Consider the following 24740-nt stretch of genomic DNA (forward strand, 5'->3'; position numbering starts at 1 on the left):
CGAGTTCTTGGGTGAAGGGTGCTAGCCTTTATTTTCAACTAAACATCTGCAGATCTCTGCCCTCTGCTGGGCATCTCTCACCATTCGGTCAGGGTGAAGGAACATTGCTTCAGCTTCAACTAGATAGAGGCTCAGAGCTATAAAATACCAGACCGAAACTGCGCCCGTTGTTGCAGGTTGTGTGGCACCTGGTTTTACTCTGCTCTTGAAAGTTTGAAACCTCGTCTAATCGCGGAACTGCCACCCTGCTTCAGCACAGGCTATGAGCACACGAAAGATTTCAAAGAGACTGACGACATTCCAAACCGAGAAAGGAATGATTTTTTTCTTTCTTTTTTGTTTTTGTTTTTTTACTTTGGCACTGGAGAGCAAAGGTCATCGTAGGGTGAACTGATACCAGTGGAAACAGGAATGCATACTGATTCTGTACTGGAGTTAAATGTTAAAATCATACTCATATATTAATTCCCACATTAATATGCCATATACGCTGACCACTGTCTGAGTCTTAAAGTGTAAAATCTGCTGCTGTAGAAGTTACGGAAGATGCACTCCTTTTTAATTCAGTGCCGGGTTCTGAGTATAACCGTTAGAATCAGAGTAATTTTGCTTTCAGATGCGGGCTTCTTTTTTCAGTTTACCACAGTAGAGTGACCTACAGACGTGTTCCAGTCATTTTGGCCCGGATCACAGAGAATCAAACTGACACATCTACACATATTTAGATGAAATTCAAGACCATGGTTTAAGCACTCGAATCAAATTTTGTCACATTAGTTGGTCCAATGTCACTGTTAAGATTGACCCTATTTTAGCAGGCTAGACTATGTTGATAATGAGTTTGTGTGCTGTTATGCACTCTCATATTTCTTTGTCCCAATATCAAAGATTCGTTGATCAATCCATGATTCCAGAATTTTCTCATTAAGTTCCTGTGGGTTTTTTGGGGGTTTTTTTTTATGTGTATTACAAATGTAAGACAAATTTATTTGAAAAAGACTATTTGTCATAGATATGTGCTACACTTTTCAAGTTCAAAGCACGGGAACTTGGGAAACATTACATGCAGTGTCTCTCTGGATTTAACTGTTGTCATCGCTCACACATGATCGTCTCTATGTTGTGAACTATGTTCTAAGGTGAATAGGTTTCACTCCACTCCCTAACCTTCTCAGGGTTTTTGGCATATTTGAGAAATGGTTGTAAATGGGTTACTCTATGCTAGAGACCAACTTTGGAAGTCAAATAAGGCTACGGCGTGAAAGTGTTATTTTGTAGGGGACAGGTCTTTTCATTCGTGTGTTAAACTTTCAAATCAGTTATACATTTTTTTTTTTTTTTAACAAATACCAATTTTTTCCCCCCTAGTGGGTTTAATGAAGGACAAGAGATGAAAACATCTGCCAAGCACAGATGTATAAAATAAGAGGTACAGATAATATATTGAAATAAATTTGCACAGTGCTTATTTTTATATCAAATAAAATTAACATTGTTTTGTTCATTTATTTTCTCAAAGGCTTTTGAACTGGATTACATTCCTATCTAATATTTTTTTATATCTATCGTTACAATTTAGCAGCTTGTGAGTATTACAGGTGTAAATTGTTTTAAATGTTTTATGGCCATGCTAAAGTGTTGTGCAAAGTGTGAATATGATTATAACTTTGGAAATTAAGAAGATTACAATTAAAAACAATATCTTGATGCTACTCTACTCATTATTGTTCTTTGATTATATATTAAAGAAGAAAACTGTAATGTTTGAACAGCATCATTAAGATGTTTAGACTACATCACTAAATGTACTACTGCACAATTCACTCTTGTTCACTTATCACTAAAACTAAATTATTTTTACACACACACAAAGCACACTTGCAAAAACCATGTTGATTAAAGGCAGTTTATTTTACCAGAACAAATCTTATGTTTAAATTGAATAGTGATGGTAAAGCTAGGCATCACTTTGTATCTTGGATAGCAATAATGGATAGCATTCTAACATATTTTCAGAGACATTGTGGCCAAGATTTATATAACTTAGTCATTACACTCAGCGAAATGATTACATGCAGCTGGAATGTATTTGAAGACTGTGTGCTTAAAGCCTCTTTGGCTTAGAGAAAGGCACTTTGCTCCTTTTCTAAACTATACCATAAATATATTTCTTATGTGTATACATAAAAATGTAATATAAAAATACGACAGAGAAGTTGTAGTTCAACTAAACTGTGACCCTGATACATGAAAGTTTGGCAAAAAGAAACAAACACTTCGCTGAGATGAATAGTTGACATTGGCCAATTAATAGTAATACTGAGAACAGATGGGTTTTTTGTTTGTTTGTTTTCTTTTTTGTAATCAAAGTATTTTAAAAATCCTCAAATAGTTGTAAAAAAGAAAAATAGATCTTGAACTCAGAGGGTTGCTCTTGCACATGCATTTTTTATGTGTGTATTGTGACGAATGGTTCTACTCAATCATCAGTTTTTTCAGTGAGTTGAGATAGGTAGGGATGAGAGAACTGACAGACTCCTCATCGTCATTTATAATCTTCTCTCCTCTGCCTTCAGAGCCTACAGAGCTAGGAGACCTCATTACCCCTGGATACGGAGTGCTGTAACCCTGCAACGATAACAAACAGATATCAGACCCTCCCATAAATTAACATATTTAGACAGATGGAATCCTGAAATCTGTTAGAGTTGCTACAGACTGTGTATGTTTTGTCTAATAGAAGTAAACTAACACAGCGGAAGGTTAAAGAATAATTTTTTCATTAAGACAGAAAAAGTGAAAAGTCACCAAGACACACACACACACACACACACACCATTCTTTTTTATACTTCTTGTTCTGTTCATACTGGTTTTAATCCGTTTCATGCATTTTTCTGATTCCAAACGTTTAATTTGTTTACACATAAATTCTGTCCACTTTCTGGTCCATTTTTTTTTCTTTCTTTTCCTTCCTTTGTCTTTTGGATTTTCCAGTGCTTTCAGGAACCCCGGCTGTTTAGCCGAGGGACGGATTGAGACTGCGACACTTACTGATGAGTATCCCTTGCCAAAGCTGCCCCTGTTCTTCGTCCGGATCTTGGTGAGAGCGGATTCTGCTATGTCAGCCCGTTCCTCTGCATCATCCAGCTCATGGACCGTCTTCCTGTACTTGGCCAGATTCACGTTGGCCTGCTCCTCCTAAGACAAAAAACATTTCCACATTTTGGCCTTCAACTTAAGTTCACTATAAAAAAAAAAAATTTGCAGTTTTAGTGTAGACCTCACAAATCTTACAAAACTGACAAACAGACAATTCAGAATTATGAGCCCCAAAAAAACCCAAAACAAAACAAAACCAAAAAGCATCAGTGAACTTCCAAAATGAGTTCCAAATTCAGGTTCCAAACTGTTAATCTCAGATTCCAATGAAAAACGTCTTCTAAAGAATTTGATTCTGCGGAATTACCGCTTCTTCCACTTGTCTTTTGTAGGCTTTCATTTTTATCTGCAGCCTCTCCACCAGCTCCTGCATCCTCTGCTGGTTTTTCTGGTCCTCCTCGGACTGGAAGAGCAGCTCTTTGAGCCGTCGCTCGTTCTTTCGCAGGGTTTTCACCGTCTCAGCATGTCTCTTCTGCTCCGTGTCCAAATCCAGCTCCAGCTCCTTCACCTACACGAAAAAAACAGAGAAAAAAAAAAAAAAAACAACAACAGAGTTAAATGACATTTGCTACCTCGCTGACCGCTAATAATTCATTCCTCATTCTCTAAATATAAATGTGGTAATTGTAGTTCATAGTTTGGCTTTGGAAGCGGGAACAGCTTTTGTTTACTTTAGAAACATGTTGCTTCGCACACTGATTGTACAGCTGTGAGTTTAGAAAAGCAGAGCAGTCTTGTTTACCTTTCCCTCCAGCTTCTGGATGATCTTCTTCCCTCCTTTCATAGCCAACTGTTCAGCCTCATCCAGTCTGGTGGTCAAATCTTTGATCTGGGCCTCCAAACCTTTCTTCACCCTTTCCAGGTGCATGGTATGTTCCTGCTCCACTCTCAGCTCTTCAGCCACTCGGGCTGTCTGCAGTGAGACAAAGGCCAAATAGCGGACCAGTCAATTAATTACTGAGGTTAGTTCAGTTTTTGCGGCAACTGGCTAAGCTCAGTTAATATAGTTATAGGCCTAACAAAAGATCATCTGAATACGCTATGCCAAATTATAAACTTTATTTATGCGGCACCTTTCATTCACAATACACAGAACAAAGTGAAACATAAAAATATAGGTCATAAGTCAGAATGAAAAGACAGGTCATGAACAGATATAATGGACTTCAACAAAGGCAGTAACAAAAAAGAGACCATAAAACCATACAATTAAATAAAACATTGAGCACCGGCTATAAATAATTGGGAATTACGTGACATATGAACAAGCTTAGACAAAACGTTTCAAGGGAAAGTGAATGGGGATTTAATAAGCAAAAAAATTTTGCTTGTGGATGCTTGTGCAGAGAGAGAGAGAAAGTTCCATAACTCAGATGCATTAAAAATAAGAGGCAGTGTACTGTAGCTATGAGAAGTGTAATATTTTCTCTGTTTGGTAGCCTGGTTAGCACTCTGCATGTATTGTAGTCCATTTATGGCTTTCTCAGGTAAAACCACAGAACAAACCACAGCAGTAGTCGTGGTGACTAAAAACAAAAAAAGAGTCTGCTTTTCAGTATGTGGCAACATAAGAAGGTATCCAACTTACCAATATTCCTCAAATGAAAAAAAAAAAAAAGCAGTATTAGTGATCTGATAAATATGTGTCAATCTCTGTAAATTTGTATGCAGTTTTCAAATGATTATGATCCTTATTTATTTTTTTTATTTTTTTTTTGAGAGTTTACCAAAGAAAGATAGGATTCACGTAAATCTTTTGTTATAGAGTTTTTGTTATTGAGTTACGAAGGCTAATAACTCAATAACAAAAGTATTATGTTCGCATAAGGTTCTAATGGAGCTCAGCTTGGTTGAATTTTCTGAAAGACTTGTTCAAGAATAGATACAACATCTGCTTTAGAGTGGAACCCTTGTGTTTTGCCAAGTTGTATATTGATGATTTTACTTATTACAACAAGACGTTTTTACATTCTGAGTTAAAACGTTCCGTGTTAAGCATATATCAGCTTGGGTAAACAAACATGTTTACTGAAGTTTGTTCATTCATCCCTAAATGAGGTCGCCTATCCCCCCGGTCATTCATCTGAGAAAGTCTGGTAAACTAACTGGTGTATGAGAGTGAGTGGACTGTGCTCTCTGTCTGCACGCTACCTCACACGCAGCTTTTTTGGCCTTGTCATTTGCTCCCCTCAGCTCTGCCTGAAGCTCCTCGTGTTCCTGGGTCAGTTGCTGTAGATCGACCTCTAATTTCCTCTTGCCACTAGAGGCTGTTTGAAACTGCAGAGAAAGAGAGAGGAGGAGGGGTGGGGGGGGGGGGGGGGGAGTCAAATACTCCAGCAACATGTCAGAAACTGGAAAGCTACATGTCAGTATAGCTGATATTTCTGTTTCGACGAGAGGCATAATGCAGTGTGAAACAGATTGATATGTGAGATAATCCCCCTGGAAAAACTATGTGTTTGGAGCAATTCCTGGAGGAAAAAAAAAACCTGTATGCGGTTAATGGAAAACTGGGTCGGATCTGCACCTGGTTGTTCATCTCATTGTACTTCTCAGTGGTCTCTTGGAGCTCTGTTTCCAGAGTCTTCCGGGCTCTCTCCGCAGTCTCCAATGCAGCGCGGCTCTCCTCTCTCTCGGTGACCAGCAGGGAGCAGCGTCGCTCCAGCAGAGCCTGCTCCTCCCTCACTTCTTCCTGCTGGCGAGCGTCCTCCTCAAGCTGGGTTTGCATATCCTGCCAGATGGAGTGAAACACAGGGAAAGTGTTGAGATTGTCTGAGTACACATTAAGATCCAGTGCACCATTAAATAAGAACACGCTGACACACATGGTGATGGGACAAAAGCAGACCAGCGTGACAGAAAAGAGAGTTGCACCACACCCACAGGTTTTCAGTAAAATTTGTGGAGAAACCACAAATGGGTTTCAATTTTGCTGAAAATTTTTGGTCAAGAATACATTCTTTGAAAATACATTCTTTCCATATGAGATAGATAATGTCTGTGTGGGTCCGACATAACAATATGACATACGTCACACACATTTTTAAATGTCAACCGCTGTAATTGGTCACAAGGTACGTGACATCACTCCTGATGAATGATGTGTAATGACATACATAGTACAAGTCTAAGAAAGAGATTAACCTTGATTTGTTGTTGCATTTTCTTGACAGTCTTCATCAGCTCCCCATTATTTTTGTTCAGCAGATCCACTTGTAACTCCAAGTCATTAATGTCGCCCTCCATCTTCTTCTTCAAACGGGCTCCTTCTGTTCGACCTTTCACCTCCACATCCAGGCTGGCTTGTAGAGACTCTAGTGCTCTCTGGTGACTCTTTCTGAAATCCAACAGGAAAATAAACTGTTGATATAATCAATGCTACCGCTATCCTTTGAGGTCAGATAGAAAGAGTCGCTAACATACAAAAGCATATGGTCAAAGAATAAAGTCAACTTAACATGTCACTTACCAAGTAAGTTCTTTTGAACCAGAGAAAGGAAGAGAATTAGGAAAGAAATAGAATAGAAGAAGAGTCAGATAGAAGTAAAAAGAGGTAAAAGAAAATGCATAGATAACTTTTGATTTCAAATTCTGGATAGAGCGGAAGAACATTTTTTCAGTCCTTCTTCTAGAACCGTTAGGTAGAAACCACGAGGAGGCCACGGAGATGGACGTAACATAGAGGTGAGGAGTACCTGGTAGCCTCGAGCTCCTCCTCCTTTTCCTGAAGGCGACGCTCCACGTCCGCTTTGGCCTGGGAGAGCTCCAGCTGCAGCCTCAAAACCTTAGTCTCTTCAGCCTAGCATGGACAGTGAGGGAAAGACTCAAGAATTATGTCTGTTCACCTGGCAGTTTTGGACAAAATGAATTATGGATGTGTCAAAACATAAATCTGAAAATGATTTGTTCTCTCTTAAGAAAGCAGCGGGAAGATGGAATGCTTGAAGCAAGTTATCTTATGGTTATACTTGTCAAACAGAGCACTATAATTATAGACTATCTGGCTAACCTCTTTTAGCTTAAACCAGTGTGGCTATCAAGAATCTGGAAACTACTGAATCTCATATCTTATCATTCGTTCATTCATTTTGCGAATTGGGTTGTAAGGAGGCCATAGCGTGAGACGCCGTGAGTTTGAATGGCATGTTTTCCAGCTGTAGATTCTCATCAAATCTTCAGGACAGACTCATCATGTCTGTCATCAGCTACTCTTATCTGTTTTTTTAGTTCAATAGCCATAAATCTATCACTCAACAAAACATAATAGAGACAAGGTCAGGCGAGTCAACTGATTTATCACGAGGCGTTACCTTCATCTTTTTAAATAAACTATTCTAGAGGAAGCGCATTTTCCATCAACTTAAGACATTTGGGTCATTTTACACTGTTATTGAAAAGACTTCTTTTCCAACCTTGGAATCTTAAGCAAACAAAACTGACTTAACGCAGGTGAAATCTGAGCTTGACAACATTCTGCCTTTTTTTGTTGTTTGTGCTCTTGGACCACGACGTGTCAGATGAAGCTCCAGTGATAAAAAGCAAGCCCTCCAGCGTTGTGACTAAATAAGCAGATATAATGTTTTCTCACTTGCTAAAAGCACCCTGCGCTACAGGCAGCCTTCCAGGACATACATCCAGTTAAATACCGGGCCTGAGGACAGGAATGCTCTGACCTTATCAGCAACTCAGATCTTGAAGAGCAATTGACCCACGCTAATTCTGTGTGTCACCTGTGAGGGGCTTTTCTGCTTTACCTAAACTACAGCACTACCATCTCAGAGTCACAGTGAACAAGAGTTAAAACGAATGATATGCCTCATCTCATTTCATACAGTATCTCATTTAAGAAAAAAAAAAAAACACTTAAATTGTGATGATGTAAAGATGTTTGTGGTGGGATGTGAGGTGAGTTTTTTTTTTTTTTTCCTAAACGTCTTGCGCAGAGATTCTACTTTGCGGATTTTGGAGTTGGACTAGTATGCGAGACGTTGAACGAGTATTAATACCTCTAAAGCTGCTTCAGACTCCTCCAGCGAAGCCTGCAGTTCCTCTTTCTCCATCTCAATTTTCTTTTTCATTTTCTGCAGCTCATGGACGCTCTTCCCCCCGTCCGACAGCTGGTCGGTGAGATCGGCAATTTCCTCTGTGATATCAGCATTGGACGTTAGTGTATATGTGGTTAACAGACTGCACACAGTGGTGAATATAAAGGCAAATAGTGAGAAAAGACGAGATTATTCACAGATGGCCTGTTTATGAAGACCGTGTCTGTGTTTGAATGAGGTAAATGCTTGTTTGTGGAAGGCCCTACCCTGGAAGGCCTTGTTCTCCCTGCGTAGGGCCTCGCCTTGTTCCACAGCCTCTTCGTAAGCGGTTTTGAGCTTAAACAGCTCCGTGGCATGCTGCCGGCTCTCTTTCTGACAGCCTTCCACCTCGACCACCAGATCCTCGCACTTCTGCCTCCAGTCAGAGAGCTGTTTCTCCAGCATTCGCTGCTTCTTATCCAGAACTGCTGCAGCATTGTTCGCCTAGAGCGATACAGACAAGAGTTCCGTGGCTAGGCAGTCAATCAAAGACACGCAGCCAGCAGATAAGGGAAATGTACCTAATCCATCAACCCATCAATCACACGAACCGTTATGCAAATGATTACTTCTAAATATTTATACTGAACCCGATACACATGACACCCAGAGCAGCGCCATTAAAATCTTGACTGTCATTGTGAAAATACAGATTAAATGCATTGAATTGTTCTCTTTTTAATTGCAAGATCCCCCAGTGCATCCAAGCACTATTGGAGATCAGACACAACACTGAAAGGACCAGTTTAATTAACTATGAACAAAAATCCAGCGTAAAGTGCTCCCACCTTTTCCAGGTCCACACAGAGTTCCTCCACCTCTCCTTGGAGTCTCTGCTTGGTTTTCTCCAGGCTGGAACATTTAGCCTGAGTGGCCTCCACTGCCTCCTCAGCCTCCTGCAGCCGAGACAACAGCTTTTTCCTTTAACACACACACACGCACACACACACACACACAGAACATACAAACACAAGTGGGCGAAAAAGTTTACATTATATGCGTGATGACATAAATGACTTCGTAAGTATTTAAACGATAATGTGTTTGTATATGTATGTATACGACAGGCGTCTGTAGATGTGCAATTGTATATCGTACTTGGTGTCCTCCAGTTCATCGCTGTGCTGGATGGCGTCGGTCTCGTAGCGGGTTCTCCAGTGGGTTACGTCACTGTTAAGTTTGGAGACAAGGCGCTGGAGCTCCAGTTTACTCTCCTGCTCTTCCTCCAGCTGCTCTTTTAGGGCCTCACACTCCTGACGTGCGGCACTCAGACTGTTGTTCACTGCTGTCTTACACTGACAACACACACACACACACGCGCGCGCGCGCGCATGAACGCACACACATAAATAAACACACACACACACACACACACACACACACACAAGTTAGCACACACAGTTCAGGAGGTCACTGTTTGATCCAAAGGCAGATTAAGGACGTCTGCATTGCTCCAGCACACAGAGCTGAGACAGAAACAAGACTGAGTTCCTACTTTGATTTCCTCATCCAGCTGTTTCTTCAACTCCTCGTTTTGGCTTATAAGAAGAGTTTTGGAGCGACTTGTCTGATTTGCACGATTCTCTGCCTCCTCCAGCTGACGGCTCAACTCATTATTATCAGCTACAGGACGTAAAGAAAGAGTTCTCGTTAGGAAATACGGGGGGAAAAAAAACCTTTCGTTTTAGGATTTTTTTTGATAGTTACAGCACACTTACACCTACGTGTTCAAGATATTACCCACATGACCAACATAAAATACCTTACAGAACATCTTAAAACATCTTTCTTGGCCTGAGGCCAACAATATATAACTATACAATAAATAACAATAAATATATACTAAATATAACTTTATATGCCTGATTTAAGCTTTATATTTCTGATTCAAGAGCACTTGCAAACAGACACGCCAACTTCTCACAGACCAAGGCTTAAACACAATGCTGAAAGGGGATGTGTGTGCTGTATGGGGGCCAAACTTCAGCACAAATAAAGGATTATGTTTATGACGTTGCTAAGTTCTCCGATCATAATGTTCTCACCTGTCAGCCTGTTCTTGGTCACAGTGACCTCATTCAAAGCTTTTTGAAGGTCCTCATTCCTGGAGTTGGCCTCAGAGAGCAATTCTTCCAGTTTTTTCAGCTGCATGTCAGTGGATGCCTGGTATTACACATGATAATAAAAAGGGCAGTGTTAGCTTTGATCAGTGGCCATAGCATTCCATCAGGTCTTTTTTCTCACTGATGCATGTGAACAATTGTATGTCTGACAAACTTAATGAGAGACCTGAACTCAGATCAAACAGAACACCTATTGTGCAAAATGACCACAATCCGTAAAATGACCTCTGTTTGACACTGAGTTGTTTCAGAACAAAATACCTCGGTAACAATACAATAATTATAATTGTTATGGTGATTTTTTTTCTCTTTATAATTTGCACATCTGAGCACAACCTGAGTATGACCGAATGTAGAGTCATTCTCCTTTAAAAAACACTAGAAGTTATTTTCACTTGTGAAAATTTTCAGTTGTGATTTTCTACTCTTTTTTTGGGGTGGGGGGGGGGTTAGAATGAAAGGTAGAATCAACCATTGACCAAGGTCTTATAGGACACAGACCTTGGCCTTCTGCAGGGTGTCCAGTGATGCAGACAAGTCGTCCACTTCCAGTCGCAAGTTTTGTTTTTCTTTCTCCAGTTTGGCGCGAGTCCTCTGAAGGCCTTCACATTGCTCGCCCAGCTCAGCTAGAGCATCGCCATGGCGTTTCCTTAGCGCCGCAGCCAATGTCTCCGACTGCACGGATGACTCCTCGAGTTCCCGCCGCAAACGTTGGAGCTCGGCTTCCCTCTTCTTATTCATCTCAATCTAGAGACAGCGAGAGGGAGAGCAAGAGCCAGAGAGAGTTTAAATACATGCTAGACACGTCAGTTAAGACAGAACGGCATTCTTCGTGTACCTGAGAAGCAGTGGCACCACCCGCCTCTTCCAGTCGATCAGTCAGGTCATCCAGTTCTCGGGTCAGATCAGCACGTTGCTTTTCCACCTAGAAGAAGTCAAATCCATCAAGCATATTCACATTATAGGAAAAAGAACATGGAACTGTGCACCAAGATAAATGACATGCAAAGCATAGCGCAGTGGAGCATAGCATAGCATATCATAGCTTAACATAATATAGCATAGCTTAACACAATATAAAATAGCATAACATAGCATAACGTAACGTAACGTAACATAACATAACCGCTGGGCTAAGTCCATTGTGGTAAGTCCATTGATCTTAATGACTGACTCTTCTAAGTGGTAACGGACAATATCTGTGCTCTGAAACTGATTAGATCAAAGCACATGGCTGTCAGCGGCAGATTAATACGACCATGTGTGGAGCAATGGAGGCTCCCTCATGTGTCTGCCAGACTGGGCTGCTTTTGGAGTCTTTTACAAACACCTAAGTGAAGCTTAAGAGACATGCCAATGACATAAGCCCACCTTCAAAAGAGAGAGAGAGAGAAAGAGAAGGAGAGAGAGAGAGAGAGAGAGAGAGAGAGAGAGAACATTCCGGAGGAAGAGGATTACTGTTATTGATAGACAAAAAGAGGATATGATCCCCCTCCAGGAGACTGGATGAGGATGTGTACAGTAAAAGTGCCGCTGGTGACAGATGTAAGGATGTGATTAGTGGCCAATCACAACATGTCTTGTTTGTGAAGATTAGATCAACCATTAGACCTGCTCACAGACACTGCAGAGTACTCTCTCTCCAGATGGGAAACCCCAGCGTCCTGTTTTAGGATTATGATGGCATGTGATGCCTTACCATTCGTGAGCTTCAAAATCTGTCACTCTGAGCATCCGCAATCTTAACAACTACTCTATAATTCATGCAATGTAAGAACATGGAAATTACCCTTTTTTTTAATCACAGCCTCTAAAATTGTTTAGCAGTTTGATTAAAATTCCCCTTAAGGTTTACTTCATCTTGATAAAGAATAGGGAAAAAAACACAATCAATAGCAGTCCTTAATCTGCATTCTTAAGACAGTAATAAAGAGGGATCATAACTAAAAACACATCTATGCGATATTTGTTTTGAAGGTTAGATGCAACGCTGTAATTAAAAAGACCAATAAACATGTAGCAGTTTTAGCGCTCTGGACCAGATGGTCATTAAATGAACAAACAAGAAAATCTTTTGTTCTGTAATACATTAAAAAAAAAAAAAAAAAACTTAAAAACTAGAGCAGATTTTTTTTTCTTTTTTACTATTTTACGGCTGTGTTAGAGGGATTGTAAATGTCAGAAAACTATGTAAACTTGTAGGGGAAAAAAAAGCCTTGGTACTGGTTTACTACATCATTTGTGGGAGTTTGTTAGGGGTCCCCTTTCTGTGAGGCTGTGGCATCAAATTACGGACAGTCACAGAGGTGGACAGTGGTAGGCGAGGTGACTCTAAACTGCTCTGGCTACTGAAGGGCACCAGGCCTGATAAAGTGAAAACAACTTGAGCACATTTTATTTGACGTGGGGTAGGGGGGGGGGGGGGGTTCACCACGCAAGCCTGGGCAAGATCACTGTCTATCACCATACTTTGACCTCTGACCTCTTAAAGGTTTGAAAACTGGTTTTCGTCTTTTACAAACTCCGCCAGCCCGCCCTGTATCAACAACCACATCAATTAGAAATAAATCATCTTCTCCTCCCACAGGTCTGGTGATACAAGTACATGGTAAGGTATGGAGAAGTTTGGGAAGGTAGATAGTTGGTGTGTGTGTGTGTGTGTGGAAGGGGATAAGAGTTTACGTGTGAGTGTGTGTGAAAATGTAGAGCTGGAATTCCTTTGGAGAAGATCTGTGGTTCTTCCTGATGCTATCTATGCGAACGGAGGGAAACAATGAGAGGTCTGTCTGCTATTCAGGTATGTCTGGTTAAATTCTCTACGAGAGCTTGGCGGAGTTAACGGCAGGCACTGGGAGATAATGCCGTGCATGTCTGTGCTTGACTCGTACACTCTTTATGGATTTATCCCAACCTGGGCGGAGCACAAGTCCATTAGGAATGCCACCCAGCAGCAGGAAACTCAGCTTACACAGCCTAAAGGGGTATCACTCGATAGACCAATACACATGCAGTATACCCATGAGGCATTTGTGTTCTACTTAGTTTAACATAGAGGTCATGCCAGTGATAAATGCCATCTCTCAACATATTTATGACAGCACGTTTATAGACCCTGAGGGGTTTAGATGTTTTATATATCAAATCAATGGGCTAAAGATGGATCGTACTCAACAAAGATAAATAAAAACACATACTTTTTGACTTAACCGACGAGTAATTATACAAAGATTAATTTGGTACTAAAAAAAAAAAAAAAAACTTTCTAAACTTGATATGTTGATGGATTTGCATGTGGAAAAACGGACTGCTTACAGGGTTTCACGTGAGAATAGAGAGGTAGTTCACGTCAACCTAAGACTGGTATGAAAGAGGCCTCAAAGGAACGACCTCTATCCCTCTCTCTTCACTGAAGTCCTGTGGGATGCATGTCATTCAAATGACTCCAGGGGATATTCAGGCTGACACGAGGTGGGCTCTCCTTGGGGTTACCCTCTTTGCTGATTGAAAACACCTTGGCTTTCTCCTGCATTATTATCCCAGGTGCAAATGATTTGGGATTACATGGTTCCCCCTCTCCTTCTTCTTCTTCTTCTTCCCCCTGAACCATAGCTATCTGTACCTTAGAGCTAACAGAGCCCAAACTCATGCCAGACGTATTCCACAGGAACCTCTGACGGGAGGTACCCTGGGTAAATGTCTGAGTGATATCCGATAGCCCCCCACTAAGCCACAGATCCAGAACGTTTGCTGGAGGGTCACATCACAACATCCAGGAGAGATGGAAGCTCATCCTCTCTGGGATGCTTTTGTTTTCACTATTTTCTGGTTGTGTTTTGAATATTTAACAAAACTCTCGATATACGGTCGGAATCCCGTTACGGTCTTATTCCTCTTGATAAATATCCTGTGTGTAATCTATATTCTCAGAGAGGGAAAAAGTTCAAAAGGACTCTTTAATTACCAACAGGTGTTTCAAGTATGTAGGTGGTTTGAAAACTCCAATATCTGTGTGTCCTGTTTACACAGTATCTCCAAAAACTAAGATTCAGACCTACTGATCAGTAGTGCTATGTGCTATACACATTGTATACAGGGAACTGATATATGTGGCCTATGGCTTACACAAGATGACATACAAAGATTATAATACGATATATACACATACATATATACATACACACATACACACACATACATATATATAGTCATTCAAATCCGGTTTACTGTACCTTAGCCCTCATGGCTCTCTCTGCTTCCAGTTCCTCCTCCAGCTCCTCTATGCGAACCTACAGGAGATATAGAGAGTAATAATATTAAATCAAATGTTTGATTCATACACTGAGGTATCACACCTCATTGGTTTTGCAATGCTACAGTTACTGGGTAATCACCAATAAACTTTCCTTAAAAAAAAAGTATTCAACGCTGCACAGCGGTTCGAATTATGCTCAAGAAATAACTGAGCATATAATATTAACAGATTATATGTGAACATTTTCATTTACAGAAAGTGGCAAGTACGTCTTCCAATTTTCAGTAGTAGAACTTAATTCAAATATGTTACTTTTAAATTACCACTTGTTTCCCAGACCAAATATGAAGACTGAATCATTGTACTAAGGCTATTTAAAGGCACCAGCCCTGTGGTGTGGCACTTTATATGCTGTTGAACTGACTTTGCATGCCAGTGGCTTTTACTTCAGGTAGCAATTTAGAGAAGGAATTTGTTATGGTAACTATCATTATCTGTCCAACAACACAAAGTGTTGTCTTCTGCAGTCAAATCAAGAAGAACATGGTCATTCGAAATTACTGACTGGGCGATATTGTAAATGTCACTGCTGAAAATGTAGGACCGATTTCCAAAAAAAAGGGGGGGGGGGAGAGAAAAGGGGGAGGGGAGAGATTATTATTTACAATGATGTACATTTATTTGAATGAAATAACATAATCATAATAATCCCTGACAACAGCTATAATTGTTCATTCCATTTTTTTTAAAAGGCCAAAGGTCATAAATTTTTCATCGGTCAGTTTTACTTCTTCTCTTTCCTTTTTTTTTTTTTTTTTTTACCTCTTGAGGGAAAAGAAAATGGTTTCTTTTGTTCCCTTTTCATAGCAATTTGATCCAATTCAAAGATAAGGCTGCCAATAAGGGTGGTAATCATACGGTGGGTAACCAAAAAGGAAGACAGAGCAGACCAGCTAGATGGGACACGCTGGAACTCTTGTGAAAATATCACAAAGTAAATACTCAGGGTCACATCCTAAAATACACACCAACTTCTATTCTCTTTTTCCCAGTCTAGATCCACAGCTGCTCTGTCTCTGGTCTTCATTTATTCTTATTCTCTTTTCATTTATTTCAAATACAACAAACAAGAAATGACGCATAGAGGTAGTATTTCCAAAAAGTTTGGGGTCGTATACATCCACTCTGTTGTCAAATGAAAGGGTAAGCTATGTCTCTCCAAAATTTAAGGCTATACACATAAACCTTGATAAGTCATTCCATGTCATAACTTGTGGCTCTCTCTGTATCTACAGCTTTATCTCTGTTGTGTCTATGTCAGGAAACATGTCTGACAAGCCGTTACAGCTAGAGGGCATCCCTTAACATACAAGCTGACAAAACCTTAGAGGAAAGGTGTAATTCACTCTGTGCCACACGCATACATACACTCACACACACATCCACACACACACACACACACACGCACACGCACACACACTCAGGGACGTATGCATGCATGCACGTACATATACACAGCAGAAACTATAAGAGACAAAACACATATTCACATCTAGGACAATTCCATTGAAACATTCATTGAAAGAGGGACTACTGTCCTGCACCCCAAGCTAGAGAAAATGTGTCACTAAATGACTTATGTTCTGTTATAATTAACATCAAATCCATGCACGACTACAACTACATTTTTAACATACTTTTGGAATAATAATGTTAATGATGCAGAGAGACAATTAAGGAGAAACTCACATGCCAGCGCAGGACCTCAGCAGAGAGTACAGCCATGGCCGAGCAGCAGTCAGTCTGACAAACACGCACAGACACACACACACACACACACCCCACCTAGCCACGCTGTGCAGAGGCTCTCCACTCCCCCTTACTTTCTCCTCCCTCCCCCTCCACCTCCTGAAAACACACTCACATACTGACACACTCCTTAATGACATACACACACACACACACACACACACACACACACGTACACGTACACGTACACACACAAAATACAGACCTCCCTGGTTTTATGTACAGCACTTAAAGATGTTTTCTGAAATAGTATCCATATCAGTAAAAAAAAAGAAAAAAGGAAATCTGGGTCTCAAATTTAAACCATTCCTCTTAAATTCCTGACTGCAATGGAGAGCTAACATATTGTGTTTCTAAACGAATTCATGGCCAGCGTATGAATTTTAAAAGACCGGGCTGCCCTCTTATTTTCCAGTATTGCTTACAGGCAAAATACTGTCCACGAAGTGCATTGGCCTCCATCGAACTAGCGCACCCTTTTAGTGTTCTCTTGACTCTAGTGTAATTGAAAATTGTAGTATAATTTTCAAGTGTAAGATGGTTTCAACGCTTAAGGATTGTCAAATTAAGATCATGGGCAATAAATTACAGTTATATGGGAAGCTGTTTCTTCCACTAACCAAAAGATACTACATAGCTTGGGTTTCAACATCCAGCAAACAAAACTTTCAGCAGAAATCCGGCCAAACAAACCTGGAACTAAGGCTGCAATAAATAAACTTACTTTTGTGCCCTCAGTCAGTCTCTCCATTATGATTTGACAACAGCCTTTTAATGTGTACACTCTTATCAGTGACAAGGCTTTCTGCTGACTGGAAGTGTTTTTTGCAAACACCCTTTCACTTCTTTAAATGCTATGACAAGGACTCATTTCAAAAAGGGGTTATTATGTATCTGAATTATTAGCACTTACTTTGTCTTTTGCAGCTAGTTAGTTAATTTGCAGCTAGTCTGTCTGTATTAACTCGTGGTCATGGGAAGATTTGAGGACCAATTTTGCCATGAAAAGTTCTGCACATGCAACTACTCTGTATATGGGGAAAACTATATAAAGCTAAACTGGCCTGGACATAGTAAAACACTATTGCACAGAGGTACAATGATATAAGAGACGTATTTACTATTACTTGGACACTAAAAGACAGATGTATCATAAAATTCTGCAGAGGAAATGAATGATGGGGAGTTGGAGATCTGTCAGTAAGAATTTTTGACGATGAAGTAAATACTTAGTTAGTGTATTATTGCTCCACACTTAAAGCCAACACTGATTAAACTAAGTATCTTGAAACCATTAGACTAATGACATTAAACTAATGGTTGGACTCTTAACTACACTATATTGCGGTGGAGTTTTAAAAAAGCCTCGTCCAATAAGGTCTGCCTTTGTTCACCACAAATTCACCTGCACTTCAATTAGTGGGGTGAGAGCCTGACACAATGCCGACATTGTGGGAAAGGGATAATACTGGAGCTAAACGTGAAAACATGTCAACTTTCACCAACACACAGATCGTCTTTCAGCTGGGCCATCCCAAGCAAGCAACCAAAACAAAGAGCCTCTATATTCCCCATGAGGCTTTTTAGATGATCCATCGAGAAAAAAAACAAAAAACAAAAACGATGGGTCAGAGAACCACCTGATCCATGCTGTCACGTCCTCTCTCTCTCTCTCTCTCTCTCTCTCTCTCTCTCTCTTTCTCCTTGCCTTTCTTTTTGGCCTTGTGTACATTATCTGGTCTCAAAGTACCACAAAAAGGAAAGGAAAGATAACAGAAATAAATATTGAATAAATTACCTGCTGATGAGAGGTCAATAACACCTCAAATGGCTTTGGTCGCATGTGACTGATCCATACAGAAAAGTAAGCACTGTGTCCTCTTCAAATAAATATGAAATGCAATATCGTCAAATATTGCAAATTCACCTAGTTAAGAGGTATATCTTACCTGCATATCTGAGAAAAACAAACTCGCATATTAAAATAATGCTTTATTTGGAAAACACTGCATCAGTTTTCGTATTACACAGTATAGCTTGACAGGCACCAACGCAAAATGACCTATTCAAATGCCTTTTATGGCGTTACATTTCAAAATAGCAGCGGCAGGAGTGATTTCATTAAGATAACAGAACTTGGATGCCTGTATCAGGGAAAAAAAAAAACAAATGATCTTTTCCGTTCAGTGAAATAATATGGAAAAGTGACAGAAAACTCCAGATCAGTGAGGTTCCCCCTGGACAGATCCTTAAAAGGTCCTTCACAGCTAAGTGACATATTGAGAGTGACAGAAGGTAAACAAGCAATACACTCTGACAGCTTTTACTAGTCTATTAAATCAGTCTAAGCTCTTTAATCTCCTCTCACTCTATCATCTTTAATTAGGTTTTGGGCACAGTAAGAGCGTGGACTGTCAGGTTTGATCTGAGATTTAAAGGCTTGGAGTTCAAATCTTTTCCCACTTAGGACCAAAGAAAAAAAAAAGGTTGAGAAAAGATACCAGTTTAGAAGTTCCCTGGGTATGTTTTCGCCATCTCTTTAAAAATGCAGGGAGCCACGAGAGGTACAGGCTCACAAATCAGAGCCCAGGACCCCAGCAGCGTTGAAAGACAGGAATGTTGCTTCCCCCACCCCCACGGTGCTCACCTGGAGCTCCTTATTCTTTCTCTGTAGGCTCGCACTCAGAACCTCTTCAGCCTCCAGTTTGGTGTTGGTGGCACTTATCTCTACATCTTTCCTGACGGGAGAAAGAGAGAGGGGAGGATAAAGGGAGAGAGTGTGAAGGATTGAAGATGAGGATCAGGGCGACAGAGCTCATTTAGCAGGAGTGTTTGGTATGATTCTCAAGACGTGTGCAATAACGTCAGTGTCACACCGTGACTCTGGAACAAAGGTTATTAAAAACGTCAGTCAAATGCAGCACGGCATAGGAAAGTGACTTATTAAGAAACTTTCCCTTTTCTGGGGAAGTCAATCCAATACGATAAACAGACGTTTTTGTTTCAAAACGGACAACTGAGTCTATAAATTGTAGCTCCTGCATTTGTCTGGTAAGCCAGTTCTTAAACTAAAAAAATATACCTTTCTGTGGTCCCCTAACAGAGAGTGTAAACTAACAAGTCAGAACAGCTCTTAGAGCCTGTAGGGCCTGTAAGTCATCAAAGCTAAGATAACGGTGCTCAAAACAGATATCATGTTATAGGCTATAAAAGGGCATTCAAGCATCTGTTTTGCTGCTAGCCAAGGATGTTTCCTCTAAAATATGTGTATGTATAAAACTCTCTCCAAGACTTGAGGCCAAATTCAGTCAAACTGTCACCGAACTGTCATTTGAATAGTGAAATATCTGTCACATTGCCATCCCATGGACGAGTGTAGCCAGAAACCTTTTGACACTGAGAAGCTGTGCCTTAATTTCACTGTACTTTTCAGGACATCTTGAAGAGGAAACAAATTCATAACACATAGCATACAGTATATGAAAAAGTGATATGAACCAAAAAAAAAAACCCAGTTCTCAGTATTTGAGAATTCTCAGGATTTGAGTGTCTACCTTTTTTTTTTTTTTCATTTTCAGTTTTTATCTGTTAGACATGGCTCTATATTGCTGATGTGACTCACTTCTTAATGATCTCCTCCAGGCTGGCCCTCATCTTCCCAATCTCATTCAGACTGTCCATAGCGTTTTTACTGTCTCCCTCCAGCTTTTTTCGGCTTCTCTCCAGGTCACTCCTCTGCTTCCTCTCCTGCTCCAAGAGGTATTCAAGCTGAGAAAGGAGGACACACACACACACACACACACACACACATACACACACACACAGAATTAATGCTACCAGGCATATAGCATAACATAAGATGACTCACAAGAGGAACATAATTAACACTGGTATAACGATTTTTTTATGTTGGTGTGAAATTCTAGCGGCTTACAAATTGTTACGTCATATATTCGTACACATGCTACATCCATCAGAAGCAGTCAGAATTGATACACATGTTCCCATTTGGTGGAGACGCACAGTGGAACCATGATGTTTAACATACGGTACTCACATCCTCAGCCTGCACCTGAAGTTTCGCTTTCTCTTTGGTCAAGAGATTCACCTTCTCCTCCTCGCTCTGCAGGTCTTCTAAGGCTTGCTGGAAAGATGAAACAAACATTTTGCTGAGTCTGTGATCCAGATGTGGTGTTAAATCTGCAGCTGTGAATCTCTCTCACATCTGAGTCTCAGCCAATCATTTATCTACAGCTGTGATACGTTCATCTTCTCCATCTCCACGAGTGTCAGAGGGAATAAGCAACATGATGTCTTAATCATTTTCATGCCCACATCAAGGCAAGTTCAGCTTTTAAAAAAAAAAAAAAAAAAAAAAAAAACGAAACAAAAAGAATCTCATCCATCATGTATATAAAAGGAAAGCGCACTGATACTGGGTCAGCATCTTTGCTTATCGGTGAGAGAGTTTTTAAATGTTTTCGTCGATTACAGCAGCAGCTCGGCACTCCATCATTTTATGAGTCAGTAGAGCCAGGTGGAGGAGCGGGGGAAAAAGCTACAGGTTTTAAAGAGTAACAATAGATTACCTCGCTGCTACTGTTCAACATCTGACATGCGTTATGGTACGTGGTAGTTGTACGTGTTCCTGAGGGACCGCAGGTTTAGGGCAAATTCATTTATATTCTTAAGAGTTGTTTTTTAATCATATCGAGGCCTTAAAAACGTGGCTGGGACATTGTTGTTTTTTCTCTCTCTTTTTTTTTGGTCATTTCGCAACTGGTAATGAACCTTAACTGTCCTCAAATGCATAAATAAATTGGACACTTTAGATTTCATCATCATATATGATGGCTCATCATATCATGAATAAGTGTGAGCTCCAGAGCAACTCCAGAGCAGACTCCAGAGCAACACAACGTTGTAATTTATTGTAAATTATGTCTAGACTGTGTTTTTCTTGGTCTTTTCTGCACGAAGGAATTAATCAAGGGATTGACCTGAACCCTCTAAATGACTTTCCAGATAAAAAAAAAAAAGGGGAAAATCTGGTTTTCTGCCAGGTGGATATGATCTCTGATCTGTTAACGACCCCAAACTTGTCTTCCAGATGGGTTTGCACAGAACAAAACAACAGCCTGTGGTACCAGAATATTTACCATCCCACAGGAGTGACCTTGACACTAAGGCATCGGTGGAAACCTCAGGCCAAAACTGTCCAACATGTGTCTCAACATCCCCAGTGAGGACAAATGGCATGCTTCTGTACTGCACATAACAATAACATATGGCTATACACTAAAGTAAACATATAAATAAGTTATGCAAAGCCTCATTTAACTACATACACACACACACACATACACACACACACACACACACACACATACACACACATGAAAATACACACACATGCACGCGCGTCGGTAAGGCGAACGCGATGACACCGAGTGTCACTCACCTGACTGAGTTCCACCAGATGCTCTTTCTCTTTCTGCAGTTTCTGCACAATTTCCTCTTTCTGAGAGAGTTCCTCAGAGAGTTTCCTCACATTAGAGTCTAGAGACTGAGAGAACACCATTGAGTTTATCAGTGAGAGATCCAGCTGTCTGTGGTTCTGGAATATATATCCATTTGATGGATTAAAGTATCCAAAAACATTATCCTTAAATCACATCTGATACAGACCCTGCCCTCTCGCTCTCCATCTCTCTCTCTCTCTCTCTCTCTCAAATCTCCCTCTAAACTTCCTATCTCTCTCTGTCTCATACTCTCTCTTTCCTCCTTTCTTATTATTGACATGAATGAACAGCTCACATGCAATGCTTTGGTTCAACAGTAAAATTAGGGACTGAGAGAGAAGACTGTGTTTAGACCTGTTGAGTCTTTGAGAAGCAGATGTAAACCAGAAGTGCATATAGTAGGGTGGAGCCGTTTCATGAGCACTTTCATCCTAAAATCACTAGTGTCACTTCTCTACCCCCTGACCTCAAAGGGTCCTACAAATTTTATAGACATAAATTCATAATGTTGGAGTCTTGAACTTGCCAAATATTTAGAAACCATCTGCATCTTTATTAAATTGTTTGAGACGGTGCGGTAAAAAATATCTGAAAAGCTATAAAACCAGGTGCACAACATTATAAAAGTAATAGGCTGGTGACGATAAGGCTAGGCACAAAAATATTTTTAAAAAATGAATGAAAACTACAATCCTTAACTGAAGCTAATTTGTGGTAAAAGAAACCAGGGCATTACACATACAGAAATGTAACTGTACACTTGCCCCTTTAGGCTGCAACCCCACTTTGCACTGGAGTATGGCGTATTAAATTCAATCATATCCTTGCTATAACAACAAGAGCATTGCAAACAGACCGTGCTGAAAATTTGAGAGAGCACATCCAACCCTACAGGTCTGATCTTGCATTAAGTTCACTGTAAGGCAAAGTTTTGCAAATATTAAAGACTACCTCTTCCAAATGGATTAGATGTTGCAGGAGTCAACACCCTTATCTAAACATACCTACAAAGTTTATTTTGCACTCTAACCTGATAAACTTAACAATATCTCACACTGACAAGCTTTATAGAAAAATTTCAAAATACATACTTGACCTGCAATGAGTCAACATATAGACTATAGAAGGGGTAATTCATTTCACGTCAGCATGATAACAATGATATACAAGTTTCCTTCATAGTAACATCAGTCAATCTAACAAAGAGACGTGACAAAGGGATACAACTCTGTAACATCATCTCAGTTTTCAGCTTACGCTGGACCAATTTAAAGCTCCAAACACAGCCTGAGAACTGTGCAAGAAACTATAAAAGTAAGCGAGTAAATCAGTGAGTGAGAAAAAGAGTGGACTACATCCCTACCTGTTTGTCTCTCTCTACCACACTCAGCGTGGTTTCAAGCTCTTCCAGGTCGTGGCGGAGACCGCAGCACTCGGCCTCCAGACGCTGGCGATGGGAGGCCAGTTGAGCTGTCGCTCCCTCCTCCTCTTCCAGACGGTCGGTCAATCCCACCACCTGGGCCTCCAGCTCCCGCTTGGCCTTGGCCAGCTGCACACAACGCTGCTCTGCTTGCTGCAGGCTCTCCTGCTCCTGCAAGTGAGGAGAGAGCAGGGAAGAGCATTTGTGAGGAGAGGAGGTGGAGGTGGAGAGAGAGGGATGAGACTTAGCCTGATGAGGAGACTGAATGGTAGTGAGGGTCTAGTCAAAGGAAAGTTGGAGTAGAGGAAAAGAAAAAAAACGCTAAGAGAGCCACAACTCCAGACAGTCGTATGTTTAGGAAAAACGTCGTACCATTTCGAAGCACTACAAAATCCTTCCCCCCATAAAAAAAAAAGCGTTTAGATTAGGGTTACTTTTCACCTAATCTCTTGAGATTAGGTGGAGAGTAATGATGTTAAGAGTACAAAAAAAGTCTTGAGTAACTTCACTTCACTACAGTGAAGAGGATTATCAACCAAAGCAACTGAAACAAGAAAAAGGAGTCCTTAGCTCTTAACTCTGCACTGCCAAGTTTGAATCTTTCTGCAGCTATTTGGAGTACATGTACTTATGCACTAGGCATCATCAGGAAAGCATCTGGGTCGGGCTCGAAACACCCAAATATGTGGCCATTCACGAGATTATCATTTGACCTATTTAACCATAAGTGACTATTTTTCCATAAATGCGCTCTCGCTATCAGTGCTTTTGCACCATTTTTTCATTTATCGGTCATAGCCCTTTTTTCATATGCTTATGTTTGAACCAAAGCATCTAAAACGTGTTCCTAAACTGTACCTTTTCTACTTAAGGAAAATCCCACAAAAGCAATGTTCACGACTTTAAGTAGCCTGTCCTTAAGAGTGGATATTGAGTAAGGATGGATGATAACATTCACAAAGGGTCACGAGCTTAGAATAAGATTCTAGAGGATTTCCTGAGTAGACTGAGGACTGACTTCTTCCAGATTGTGTAATTCATTGACAAAGCTTACACAAATAATATCACAGCGCAGTGAGTGAAGGAAAACAAAGCTAGAACGTTGAAGTGAGTTTCCCACAATGTGTTCATCAGATGAAAGTTCTGCCAAAGCTTGGCCTTAAACTGAACCTTCTTTCCATAACACTTCCATTCCACCAGCTGAGTTAAAACAGCAGATACTGCACATAAATTCAATAGAGGCAAAATGAAGCATGAAAAAAATGAAAATATTTACAAGATTAAAAAAAAAAGTAAATAAAGCTAAACACACTGAAAACATAAGACACATAGGTATGCTGACAACCAGAGACAAACACACAAATGCACA

General features: G+C 40.4%; 1 protein-coding gene across 1 annotated transcript in view; it reads right to left on the bottom strand.

Moving 5' to 3' along the window:
• Positions 1–2475: 2475 nt before the first annotated feature.
• The window catches only part of LOC115812612 (myosin-16), a 34267-nt gene continuing 12002 nt past the window's right edge, over positions 2476–24740 (bottom strand). The window contains exons 3-24 of the mRNA XM_030775095.1: positions 23315–23542; positions 21887–21995; positions 20487–20569; positions 20052–20197; positions 19077–19167; positions 14598–14654; positions 11207–11293; positions 10870–11115; positions 10291–10408; positions 9741–9868; positions 9344–9540; positions 9034–9166; positions 8473–8689; positions 8168–8304; positions 6857–6960; positions 6306–6498; positions 5689–5892; positions 5313–5438; positions 3904–4074; positions 3469–3669; positions 3054–3200; positions 2476–2628 (exon numbers count right to left, since the gene is read on the bottom strand). Of these exons, the coding sequence (XP_030630955.1) occupies positions 2476–2628; positions 3054–3200; positions 3469–3669; positions 3904–4074; positions 5313–5438; positions 5689–5892; positions 6306–6498; positions 6857–6960; positions 8168–8304; positions 8473–8689; positions 9034–9166; positions 9344–9540; positions 9741–9868; positions 10291–10408; positions 10870–11115; positions 11207–11293; positions 14598–14654; positions 19077–19167; positions 20052–20197; positions 20487–20569; positions 21887–21995; positions 23315–23542 (3276 nt within the window). The remainder of the gene's footprint in view (positions 2629–3053; positions 3201–3468; positions 3670–3903; positions 4075–5312; positions 5439–5688; positions 5893–6305; positions 6499–6856; positions 6961–8167; positions 8305–8472; positions 8690–9033; positions 9167–9343; positions 9541–9740; positions 9869–10290; positions 10409–10869; positions 11116–11206; positions 11294–14597; positions 14655–19076; positions 19168–20051; positions 20198–20486; positions 20570–21886; positions 21996–23314; positions 23543–24740) is intronic.

This window comes from Chanos chanos, chromosome 5, assembly GCF_902362185.1.
Source record: "Chanos chanos chromosome 5, fChaCha1.1, whole genome shotgun sequence".
Taxonomy (NCBI): Eukaryota; Metazoa; Chordata; class Actinopteri; order Gonorynchiformes; family Chanidae; genus Chanos; species Chanos chanos.